The sequence below is a fragment of the Triturus cristatus genome, chromosome 7 (genome assembly GCF_964204655.1).
Source record: "Triturus cristatus chromosome 7, aTriCri1.1, whole genome shotgun sequence".
Taxonomy (NCBI): Eukaryota; Metazoa; Chordata; class Amphibia; order Caudata; family Salamandridae; genus Triturus; species Triturus cristatus.
Genome location: NC_140590.1, coordinates 165,017,285 through 165,029,774, shown reverse-complemented (window position 1 = coordinate 165,029,774; position 12,490 = coordinate 165,017,285). Strand labels below are relative to the sequence as shown.

The 12,490-nt window shown below is 54.7% G+C and overlaps 1 protein-coding gene across 1 annotated transcript in view; it reads left to right on the top strand.

The window, feature by feature from the left end:
- Nucleotides 1-670: 670 nt before the first annotated feature.
- The window catches only part of KIRREL2 (kirre like nephrin family adhesion molecule 2), a 78,106-nt gene continuing 66,286 nt past the window's right edge, over nt 671-12,490 (top strand). Inside the window, exon 1 of the mRNA XM_085615943.1 lies at nt 671-1,325. Within this exon, the coding sequence (XP_085472069.1) occupies nt 1,256-1,325 (70 nt within the window). The 5' untranslated portion in view covers nt 671-1,255. The remainder of the gene's footprint in view (nt 1,326-12,490) is intronic.

Genomic DNA, 12,490 nt, shown 5'->3' with positions numbered 1-12,490 from the left:
AAGGGAGCTATCTGATGACTTCGAGGGGGGCTGGGTATACTGGCCTCAATGCACCCCGCCCCTTTGACCCAACACCACACTTAATGTCAGTAACTGCACACCTAAAATCGATGTCAGTAATCCCACACCTGATTGGATGTTCGTGACCCCCTACACTTGTCAGTGCCCGCAGCCCCCCAACATCAGGGATGCTCTGATTCAATCTCTCTAGTCTAAGCCGTTGCTCATCTCACCTCTATGACTGTCAGACCCACCACCAACCCCCCCCCTCCCCCCCACTTCACGCCCCCCCCCCCCCCCCCTCCTCCGGGCCTCCTCCACCTCCTTCCTCCCCCTCGTAGACACTCATTGAAGAAGCCTAAAGCTGGAAGTGTGCGCGTTGGTGTGAGCAGGTTGAAGGATAGAGGGAGCTGACCCTGTACCCCTCTGCCTCCAGCCCCTGGCACCCCCTCCACCTGTTGCTGGTCTGGTTTCTTCCTGTTGCTGGGGGAGGCTCGGGCTGGACGCAGTGCTGTGCACATAGGCCGGCTGTCACAGACGCAGCATAGCCCGGGTCCTGCCCGGGAGGAGGGGCGTTTCCTCTTTTTTTTCTTAATGGGACTCCGTGTCCACCAATGGCAGGGCTCGTGGGCGTGGCGCTGCTGACTGCCCTGAATGAGCACTGAGTACACTCCTAGTGAGCTGCAGACAGCGGGCGGCTCAAGAGAGACCAAAGACGAGAGACAGTCAACGGGACAGCCTGACTCCCACATCAGTAGAAGAGAGGGTACCAATGGGAAGGCACCAGCTAGCATCCTTTCCAGGGCTGAACCCCATGTTCTCCGGGCGGCCACTCTGGCACTGAGCCTCCAGGGTAAAGGGACAGTACCCCATCAGAGGGTACCCCGAAAGCTTCACGACGTCATTTGGGCACCACTTTATCTCTGATTATCACCAGCGCATTGGGGCAGCACCCCATCAGAGAGCATCGGGAAAGCCCGTCAGTCGCTGGACATCTGGGCAGCACCTCTCCGCGCAGCATCTGGAAAGCATTTCACCCATTGGGTGCCAAGGTATCTGGTTGTATTCTTTCCGCTGCACCTGAGGGCATCTTGGCAGTCCCTGCCTTGCCAGGCACCAGGTCCCGCCCGATAGTTTCTTCCGCGCACCGGTTTGGATTCTTTGCCTTGGGCACGGTGCCCGCACGTTCTTCGTTGGTGGCACCAGTCCCGGCTGCGGAGCAGGCACCAGGTGCCAGGGAGCCTTCGAGGAGAAGATGACAGCCCCCGCCGGTTCGATGACCACCCCGCTCGCCTGGATGGCACTGGTGTCTCTGCTGGGCATCGGTGAGTATTTGGGCACACAGGGGTACGGGTGAATGAATGGGTTCGTGATTTATAGGAGGCACTGGCTGTCGGCGGTGTCCGTGTAACAGAGGGGACAGGAAGGATGCTGACGGGGCATACCTTTCTGTGTTGTGGGGCGGGGGAAGGGGGCATGTGCAGGGTGGTCGTGAGGGGGGCATACGTGTCCAATTAGAGAGGGAGGGTGCCAGGAGGTACCCTGCGTAGCCGAAGAGGGAGGTGGGCATGAATGGGGCACGGTGCATCAGACACTCGTGGCTATTCCACGCACCAGACAGGACATGAGTGAAGGGCGCTAGCGCCGAGGAGCATTTGTGCAATGTGTGTTCTGCTGCGTATTCTTAAGCAATAAACAGTCTCAAATAGGATAAGTGCCCGGGGCGCGGGTTTTCATCTCTCGCATATGCATAGTGCTTCTTGAGAACGCGTGAAGGGGTGGGGGCAATTACCCCTTCCCCCGCCAACCCCGCCATCAGCATCCTTCCCCGCCAGTCCAATTATCCCTTCGCTTAAAGTGCTAATAGCTTCCAAATTGCAGCTGCTGCGCGTCTGTACTTAGGGAAGCGCGCGTGTCGGAACGTGATGTGTTTGCGCAGCGTATGAATGCGCACTCTCTCTGTGTATTGAGCGGTAGCTCTGCTGTCTCGGCTGAGCCTGGGATTCGAGCTCTACTTAAGAAGACTTGACCACGTGAGGTTTGGGTAACTCTGCTGTGTAAGGCCATACTCCCGGGGCTGCGTTCTCCCTGATGGACGCATCTGCGGCTACAGGCTGAATATCTGGGCAGTCAGTGTTTAAATGGGCAGATAGCTCTGCTGTCTGGGGTCTGTGTTCTCTGCTTTCAATGCACCAAGGCCGAAAGGCGTATATAACTCTGTCTGTGGGCTGTGTTTAGCTCAAGGGGTAGCTCTGCTGTCCGCCCTTTGAGACTGAGAGATCTGTGTGACCGACCTTCCGGACCGCCCGGCTGCCTTATGCCCGGGTCTGCGAGCTGTGCCCAATCTTAGGGGGGCAGCTCTGCTGTCCTTGCGGGTCGAGTCTGTGGATTGTGTTTATCCGGAGGGATAGCTCCGCTGTCCCTGTGGGTCGAGTCTGTGGATTGTACTTATCCAAAGGGATAGCTCCGCTGTCCCTGTGGGTCGAGTCTGTGGATTGTGTTTATCCGGAGGGATAGCTCCGCTGACCCTGTGGGTCGAGTCTGTGGATTTGTATATCTGGAGGGATAGCTCTGCTGTCCTTGAGGGTCGAGTCTGTGGATTGAGTCTGTAGATAATGTTTAGCCGGATGGATAGTCTGCTGTCTAGTCAAGAGTTTGTAAATGTGTGCATGTTAAGTGACGTAGCCGCTGTTAATTACCTCGTGCTGTAAGTAACAGCAAATGTTCTTTGTACGTGCTTTCCTGTTATTCTGTGCAGTGCCTGCTCAGCACTCGGTTGATGTTTCCCCTGCACAGTGCCTGTCCTCCTCTATATAGTGCCCGCCCAATACTCTATTGATGCCGCTTCTGTATAGGTGTATAGTGCCTGCTCAGTACTCTATCGATGCCTGTTCGTTATAGTGCCTGCTCAGTACTCAATTCATGCCTCTTCTGTATAGTGCCTGATCATTACTCCATTGATACGTCATCTGTATAGTGCCTGCTCAATGCTCCATTAATGCCCCATCTGTATAATGCCTGCTCAGTACTCCATCGAGGCCCCCTCTGTAAAGTCCATACTCGGCATGCCTTCTGCGTACAGTGCCTGCTCAGTACCCCATTGATGCCTCTTCTGTATAGTGCCTGTTCAGTACTGCTCTGATGCTAAATAACAACAACTGACAGCTCCTTTTTGCAAGGCCTGCTCAGTACTCCATTAATGCCCCATCTGTATAATGCCTGCTCAGTACTCCCAGCTGTACAGTACATACTCGGCATGCCTTCTCCTTACAGTGCCCGTTCTGTACTCCATTGATGCCTCTTCTGCACAGTGCCTGTCCAGTGATGCGAAATAACAACTGATGGCTCCTCTTTGCAAGGCCTGCCCAGTACTTCATTTGAATATTCGATGTACAGTGCCTCCAGTGCGGTTTCTGCTCTATGAAGACAGTGCCTGCAAGACTTGGAAGACTGCCCACGCTGTGCTTTCTCGGTGCCTGCTTTGTTTTCGCTTTGCTGTGCCTGCTCGTTCCTGCGTGGCGCAATGTTTGCTCAACGAGGGCGGTGCCGGACTAAAAGTTCATGAATGCCTCTTGGTTGCAATGCCTGCTCGGTGCAACCCTTGCGATGTGCCTGCTCGGTGCAACCCTTGCGACGTGCCTGCTCGGTGCAACACTTGCAACGTGCCTGCTCAGTGCAACCCTTGTTACGTGCCTGCTCGGTGCAACCCTTGTGACTTGCCTGCTCGGTGCAACCCTTGTGATGTGCCTGCTCGGTGCAACCCCTTGCGACGTGCCTGCTCGGTGCAACCCCTTGCGACGTGCCTGCTAGGTGCAACACTTGCGACGTGCCTGCTCGGTGCAACACTTGTGACATGCCTGCTCGGTGCAACCCTTGTGACATGCCTGCCCGATGCAACTCCTGTGACGTGCCTGCTAAGTGCAACTCTTGCGACGTGCCCGCTCGGTGAAACCCTTGCGACGTGCCTGCTCGGTGCAGTTACTTTTCTGTGCCAGCTCAATGGTGTGCTGGATCACTGCCTGCAGTGCCTGCTCATTGAGTGCCTGTTCCGTACACAGCCTGCTCACCTTACCCAGTGAGTGAACCTCCTCCTCAAAGGCACTCCTCTCTGCCAGTGTCTCCTTAGTGAGTGCAGTGCACGCTCACTGTAGCATCTGCTCATCTAGCGCAGGGCGTGCTGGGCATGCACACTGCATTGTCAGTGACTGACACCGCGGCGGGTGCATGGCTTGCTCTGTGACTTCAGTGCAGTGCTTGCTCAACGAATGCAGTGTCCGCTCATTTGAGGGCAGTTTTAGCTCAGCGCAGTATCTCATCTGCCCAGTGAGCGCAGTGCCCAGTGGGCGAGGGCAGCGCATGTGCAGTGAGCACAGTGCCTGCTCAGCAAGCATAGTATATATTCAGTGAGTGTTTAACATCTGCACAATTCACACCAAACGCAGGGTCTGCTCCACGCCTGCCCCAGAGGTACAGTCTGTGCTTAGTAGAAGCAGTGCAGTTCCGTCTTGTAAGAACAGTGCCTGCCCAGTAAGTGCACTGCTTGCTCGGTGCAATGCATGATTAGCAAATACAATGTTTGCTTTTGGCAGTGCCAGGGCAGTGAGTGCAGTACTTTGATAACACAACACCCGCCCTGAGGGTGCTGCACCTGCTTAGAGTCAGCAGTACTGGCTCGGCCCACTGAGTACAGCGCCCGCCTCAGAAGCACAGTACAGTGCCTGCTCTCACATCGCAGTGCACGCACTGCCTGTTTAGTGCCCGCCTACGGGTGTAGCACCGGCAGTGTTAGAGCAGCGCGTGCTTACGCCGACCCCCCCCTCCCCTCCCCCCCCCCCTCTTGCTCGCGCTTCAGTGAGATGTGCTGTTTCTGCACATTCTACTTTCAATGAAAACACGGAAATTCCCGAGATGAAAGCGGCCGAAGAGACCCGGAGAGGGGGGCTGTACCGGGGATGGGGCTAAGAGAGGGCTCGAAATGCTTTTACCCATTACAGCTTTTTAAAACAACTCCGACTTCTTAAATAAAGAAAATAAAAGCCGAGGTCTGCGGCATGATCGAGCTCATTAAAGCCCCCCCCCCCCCCCCCCCCCCCAAAGCGCCGCCACCTGAAACAACATTTACACAAGAGCCCCTCTACAGACTCACGGTCACGACCCCAGCCCCCAAGGCAAACACCCGCCTTCAATGGGGCACAGATGGAAAGACTTCCTCGGGCCTGGGAGACGGTCTGCACAGAGCCCTCCCTCAGTCACCCTCAGTCTCACTCCCAAACTCACCCTACCTACGGGCTCTTCATCCCCTACACCCTCACCCCCATCTTCCCTCTTCACCCTCTCTTACCCGACCCAAGACGAGCACCCACCACCCTCAATGGGGCACAGATGGACAGGAAGCCTAAGCGCGGGCCTGGGAGAGGGTCTGCACCGAGCTCCCCCTCAGCCATGAGGGTTCTTCTCTGTCTTACCCCCACCCTCTCTGTCTCAATAATCCTTCGAGCTCTTCATCCTCACACCTCCCCACCCCACACTTCCTCCCCACCCCAACATGAACACCTGTCCTCAATGGGGCACACATGAATGACTTCATGGCTAGGCTGCCGACTTTGGTGCTGGAAAACAGGGGTCGAGCCTCGGGGTCGCGTCCACATCCTGTGATTCTGGGCAAGTCACCTAATCTCCCGGTGCCTGAATGTGTAGGGTAACCGGTGCTCATGTAAAGCGCTCCAATACCTTCGGGTCGAGCTCTTCATCCCTCAACCCTCGCTCCCCACCCTCCCGCCCCTGCCCCAAGACAAGCACCCACCACCCTCAATGGAGCACAGATGGGGAAACTACATAAGTCCTGGGAGGTGGATTCCACTGAACACAATGCTCCAGGTGAGAGGTCAAGAATTGGACTCAATGCTCCAGGTGAGAGGTCAAGAATTGGACTCAATGCTCCAGGTGAAAGGTCAAGAATTGGACTCAATGCTCCAGGTGAAAGGTCAAGAATTGGACTCAATGCTCCAGGTGAGAGGTCAAGAATTGGACTCAATGTTCCAGGTGAGAGGTCAAGAATTGGACTCAATGCTCCAGATGATGGTCAAGAATTGGACACAATGAGAAGTCAAGAATTGGACCCAATGCTCCGGATGAGAAGTCAAGAATTGGACACAATGAGAAGTCAAGAATTGGACTCAATGCTCCAGACGAGAGTCAAGAATTGGACCCAATGCTCCGGATGAGAAGTCAAGATTTGGACACAATGAGAAGTCAAGAATTGGACACAATGAGAAGTCAAGAATTGGACACAATGAGAAGTCAAGAATTGGACACAATGCTCCAGACGAGAGTCAAAAATTGGACTCAATGCTCCAGATGAGACTCAAGAATTGGACACAATGCTCCAGACGAGAGTCAAGAATTGGACACAATGCCTCGGACGAGAGTCAAGAATCGGACACAATATTTCGGATCACAAGTCATGAACTGGGCACAATGCTCCAGATGATGAGAGTCAAGAATTGGGAGACAATGCTCCAGATGAGGTCTCAGAAAATGTACATAGCTGCCAATATGAGGTCTCCAGAACTAGGCACAATGACCCAGAATTCAGCAACTGTTCCAGCTGTGTTTATTAGATATTTTTGCTAGGTATTTAAGATGCGTGCAGTAACAACCCGTGCATCCCTGTGTGTGCACCGCCCTTTGAGCCCTAGTAAACTTTGAAGTCATTGTATTGGACAATCCAGTCTCACATTCCTGACCCCCAATGTTGTGTAGGCACCCGGGTTACCTCTGACCTATATGAATCTCTTTCTTGCTTTGCCACCACTCTGGTCTTTGACTCTTCGACAGGCCACCAAACCTGGTCTTCAACTGTGCCAACCAGGCGCCCCTTCTTAGCCAGGCTCAAGTGGGTAAAGCCAATCGGGACTGGAGAACCAAAAGAAACCCTGGCAAAAATGCTCCACTAGCCCAGCTCCCTTCCTCTCATGCCCCAACCTCTCTCTTTCCATTCACCCAATCTCTCTCTCCCCCTTTTCTCCTGTCTCTCGCTCACCTCTCCATCAGATGGCTCCCTTTCTACCTTCCTCCCCCCTCTCTCGAAGCCTCCCCTGCCTGCTGCAATTAATCTTGGCGGAAGGTAACAGCGGCACTAGCAGTGGCTCCGGCCGTGGAAATGCCCGGTGGAGTTAGAGCCCTGTCCTGCCCTGGGCACGGCACTGCACCCCTGCTCTATGAAAACAGAAGTATTCCTGAACAGCTTCGCTTTTTTTCCAGGGCGCCATCGATATCCGGGGCGGCGCTTCGCTGAGATCATTACTTGCGCTGTTTGCTGCTGACACTGGCCCCATTAGGCCCCCCGCAAGGGTCCGGGGAGCTGGAAGGAGCGCCGGAGCCCGATGGGAGATTGATCGGCCGCGTGCTCCGTAGCTACAGGCCCCCCGGTAAATCAGAAGTGGACAGCTTGAAATCTGTCGGGGCGAGAATAGACCCGGGCTTGGCACAGGGAGAGCGAAGCTCTGTATCATGAAACCTCCCTGTGCAGGAGGGTCCGACTAATACCTTTCACACACGGTACTGGAGGTATGTGATCCTTAAACACACAGCACTGGAGGTATGTGGCCCTTCCACTCACAGTACTGGATGTGTGTGATCCTTTCACACAGAGTACTGGAGGTATGTGGCCCTTCCACACACAGTATTTGAAGTATGTGGCCCTTTCACTCACAGCACTGGAGGTATGTGATCCTTAAACACACAGCACTGGAGGTATGTGGCCCTTCCACTCACAGTACTGGATGTGTGTGATCCTTTCACACAGAGTACTGGAGGTATGTGGCCCTTCCACACACAGTACTGGAGGTGTGTGGTCCTTTCACACACAGTACTGGAGGTATGTGGTCCTTAAACACACAGCACTGGAGGTATGTGGCCCTTCCACTCACAGTACTGGATGTGTGTGATCCTTTCACACAGAGTACTGGAGGTATGTGGCCCTTCCACACACAGTACTGGAGGTGTGTGATCCTTTCACACACAGTACTGGAGGTATGTGGTCCTTTCACTCACAGCACTGGAGGTATGTTGTCCTTCAACACACAGTACTGGAGGTATGTGGTCCTTTTACACAGAGTACTGGAGGTATGTAATCTTTCCACACACAGAGTACTGGGGTATGTAATCCTTCCACACACAAAGGACTGGTTGTATGTGATCCTTCCACACACAGTACTGGAGGTATGTAATCCTTCTACACACAAACAACTGGTGGTATGTGATCCTTCCACACACAGTACTGGAGGTATGTAATCCTTCCACACTCTGAGTACTGTTGATCCTTCCACACGCAGTACTGGAGGCATGTTGTTCATCCACACAGAGTACTGGAGGTATGTGGCCCTTCCACACACAGTATTTGAAGTATGTGGCCCTTTCACTCACAGCACTGGAGGTATGTGGTCCTTTCACTTAGATTACTGGAGGTATGTAATCTTTCCACACACAGTACTGGAGGTATGTGGTCCTTCCACACCCAGATTACTGGAGGTATGTGGTCCTTTCACTCACAGCACTGTAGGTATGTGGTTCTTCATCACACAGTACAGGAGGTATGTGGTCCTCTCACTCACAGCACTGTAGGTATGCTGTTCTTCCACACACAGTACTGGAGGTATGTGGTCCCTTTCACTCACAGCACTGTAGGTAAGTGGTTCTTCCACACACAGTACAGGAGGTATGGTGTGGTCCTTCCACACACAGTACTGGAAGTATGTGGCCCTTCCATACACAATGCTGAAGGGTCAGACTACAACCTTCCACACACAGTACTGGAGGTATGTGGTTCTTCTACACACAGTACTGTACGTATGGTCCTTCTACACACAGTACAGTAGGAATGTGATCATTCCGCACACAGTACAGGAGGAATCTGGTACTTCTATACACAGTCCTGAAGGTATGTGGTACTTCCATGCACAGTGCTGGAGGTATGTGATCCTTCCACACACTGTACTGGAGGTATGTTATCCTTCCATACACAGTACTTGGTCCCTGGTCCAGCCATGCACATTCCTGGCGGTTTGTGGCCTTCCATAAACCGTATGTGGGGGGGGGGGGGGGGGGCTGAGCTTTAGATTATGTTCAGATCATGTTAATCATTATATGAGAAGCTGCACATGAGGGGGGGCTTAAGGGTCAGTTGAAAGGGAAAGGAGTGGGGATTGTAGGGGGTAGGTATTTTGCAAAATAGCCATTTTTTAAGAATTTCAAAACAGAATTGAGAGTGCATGTGTGGATTTAAAAATCCCTGGTGAAATCCAACAGACACCTTACCATACCTGACTATTTATTAAAAATTACATTTATTAGGGATGGTGTAACCCCAACCCCCTTCGCTGCCCCCAGAAGTTACGCCTCTGGCGCTTGGCTCCTAGCTCATAGAGGCTCAGTGCTGGTGGTCTATGGCCCTTCCACACACCACGCTTTGTCCCTAGTCCATCCACACACAATGCTGGCAGTCTGTGGCCCCTAGTCCATCCACGCACAGTGCTGGTGGTCTGTGGCTCTCCCACCCACAGCGCTTGGTCATGGTCCATCCACGCTCAGTGCTGGCGTTCTGTGGCCCTTTCACACACAGCGATTGGTCCCTAGTCCATCAATGCACTTTGCAGATGGTCTGTGGCCATTCCACATACAGCCCCTGGTCTCTAGTCCATCAATGCAACAGTGCTGGTGGTCTGTTGCCCTCCCACACACAGTGCTTGGTCCCTGGTCCATCCACGCACAGTGCTGGTAGTCTGTGGCCCTTCTACACACAGTGCTTGGATCCTGGTCCATCCATGCACAGAGCTGGTATTCTGTGGCCCTTCCACACACAGCGCTTGGTCCCTGGTCCATCCATGCACAGTGCTGGCTGCCTGTGGCCCTTCCACACATAGCCCTTGATCCCTAGTCAATCCATCCACAGTGCTGGCTGCCTTTGGCCCTTCCCGCACAGTTCTTGGTCCCTGGTCCATCCATGCACAGTGCTGGCTGCCTGTGGCCCTTCCACACACAGCCCTTGGTCCCTGGTCCATCCACGCTCAGTTGAGCCATTCTGTGGCCCTTCTCGCACAGTGCTTGGTCCCTGGTCCATCCATGCTCAGTGCTGGCTGCCTGTGGCCCTTCCACACATAGCCATTGATCCCTAGTCCATCCATCCACAGTGCTGGCTGACTTTGACCCTTCCACACACAGTGCTTGGTCCCTGGTCCATCGATGCACAGTGCTGGCTGCCTGTGGTCCTTCCACACATAGCCATTGATCCCTAGTCCATCCATGCACAATGCTGGCTGCCTGTGGCCCTTCCACACACAGTGCTTGGTCCCGTGACCACCCACACACAGTGCCGGCATTCTGTGGCCCTTCCACGCACAGTGCTTGGTCCCGGGTCCATCCATGCACAGTGCTGGCTGCCTGTGGCCCTTCCACACATAGCCCTTGATCCCTAGTCAATCCATCCACAGTGCTGGCTGCCTTTGGCCCTTCCCGCACAGTTCTTGGTCCCTGGTCCATCCATGCACAGTGCTGGCTGCCTGTGGCCCTTCCACACACAGCCCTTGGTCCCTGGTCCATCCACGCTCAGTTGAGCCATTCTTTGGCCCTTCTCGCACAGTGCTTGGTTCCTGGTCCATCCATGCTCAGTGCTGGCTGCCTGTGGCCCTTCCACACATAGCCATTGATCCCTAGTCCATCCATCCACAGTGCTGGCTGACTTTGACCCTTCCACACACAGTGCTTGGTCCCTGGTCCATCGATGCACAGTGCTGGCTGCCTGTGGTCCTTCAACACATAGCCATTGATCCCTAGTCCATCCATGCACAATGCTGGCTGCCTGTGGCCCTTCCACACACAGTGCTTGGTCCCGTGACCACCCACGCACAGTGCCGGCATTCTGTGGCCCTTCCACACACAGTGCTTGGTCCCTGGTCCATCCCTCCACAGTGCTGGCTGCCTGTGGCCCTTTCACACACAACGCTTGGTCCCTGGTCCATCCAGGCTCAGTTGAGGCGTTCTGTGGCCCTTCCCCACACAGCGCTTGGTCCCTAGTCCATCCACACTCATTTGAGGCGTTCTGTGGCCCTTCCACACACAGTGCTTGGTCCCTGGTTCATCCATACACAGTGCTACCGGTCTGTGGCCCTTCCACACACAGCGCTTGGTCCCTGGTCCATTCACGCTCAGTTGAGCCATTCTGTGGCCCTTCCCGCATAGTGCTTTGTCCCTGGTCCATCCATGCACAGTGCTGGCTGCCTGTGGCCCTTCCACACATAGCCCATTGATCCCTAGTCCATCCATCCACAGTGCTGGCTGCCTTTGGCCCTTCCATACACAGTGCTTGGTCCCTGGTCCATCCATGCACAGTGCTAGCTGCCTGTGGCCCTTCCACACACAGCGCTTGGTCCCTGGTCCATCCACGCACAGTGCTGGCTGCCTGTGGCCCTTCCACACATAGCCATTGATCCCTATTCCATCCATGCACAGTGCTGGCTGCCTGTGGCCTTTCCACACACAGCGCTTGGTCCCTGGTCCATCCACGCACAGTGCCGGCGGTCTTGTGACCCTCCCTGAGACCATCTCCCCAGACCCCCATCAATCAGCTTTATTTATCGCCCCTGTCAGCAGAGTATGCTGTTTCCCAGCTCTGAGCTGTCAACAGGCGCTGCGGCCTGTGAGGGAATGGGGAGAGTGTGAGGAGCTCCCCTTGATCTCAGCAGGTGCGGGGGCCTCTGCTTCCTCCCCCGCCCCACCCCGCACTTCAAACGCAGGGCTCGCAGCTGTGAGCTCTCCGTCTTGTCTCCGTACTCCGGAAGCTGCTCACTCGGAGGGGCTGGGGCAGAGTTCGGGCGGCGTGGGGCAGGGAGTGGGGTACACAGAGCCTGTGGAAGAGCGCCTGGGAAGAGACTTGGGGCAGGGGGGCAGTGAGAGGGGTACACAGAGCCGATGGAGCCTGGGGAAGAGAGCGGGGAAGGGCGGGGATGTGCCAGAGCCTGGGGAAGAAACCGTGGCGATGGTAGAGTCAGGCAGGGGCTGTGGGTAATTAAAACCTGGGCCAGAGAGATGGGACAGAGAGCTGGGTACAGGCTATCGGCAGACAGCACCTGTGGCCACAGAGGAGCTTACATTCGAGATTAGGACAGAGATCCTCTGAGGCGGGGTAGAAGGCGATCGCGCAATAACCACTCCACGCAATTCGTTAGCGTAAAAGGCCATTTATTAGGACAGGGTTGAACAACCTTAACAAAACATCAATCAAACCCCCCCAACAATCCCCATTGACATATCTCTCATCCTTCCATTCTCTCCCATATTCCAAATACTCCATCCCACCTCACACAGCAACCTCCCCACTTATCCCATTCGCTTCATCACTTCTCTTCCAACCTCCTCCATCGTCTCCATCCATCGCACTCCTGCATGACGCACCCCCACCTTGCACCAGTATCCCCCTCCCCGGAAGGGTGAG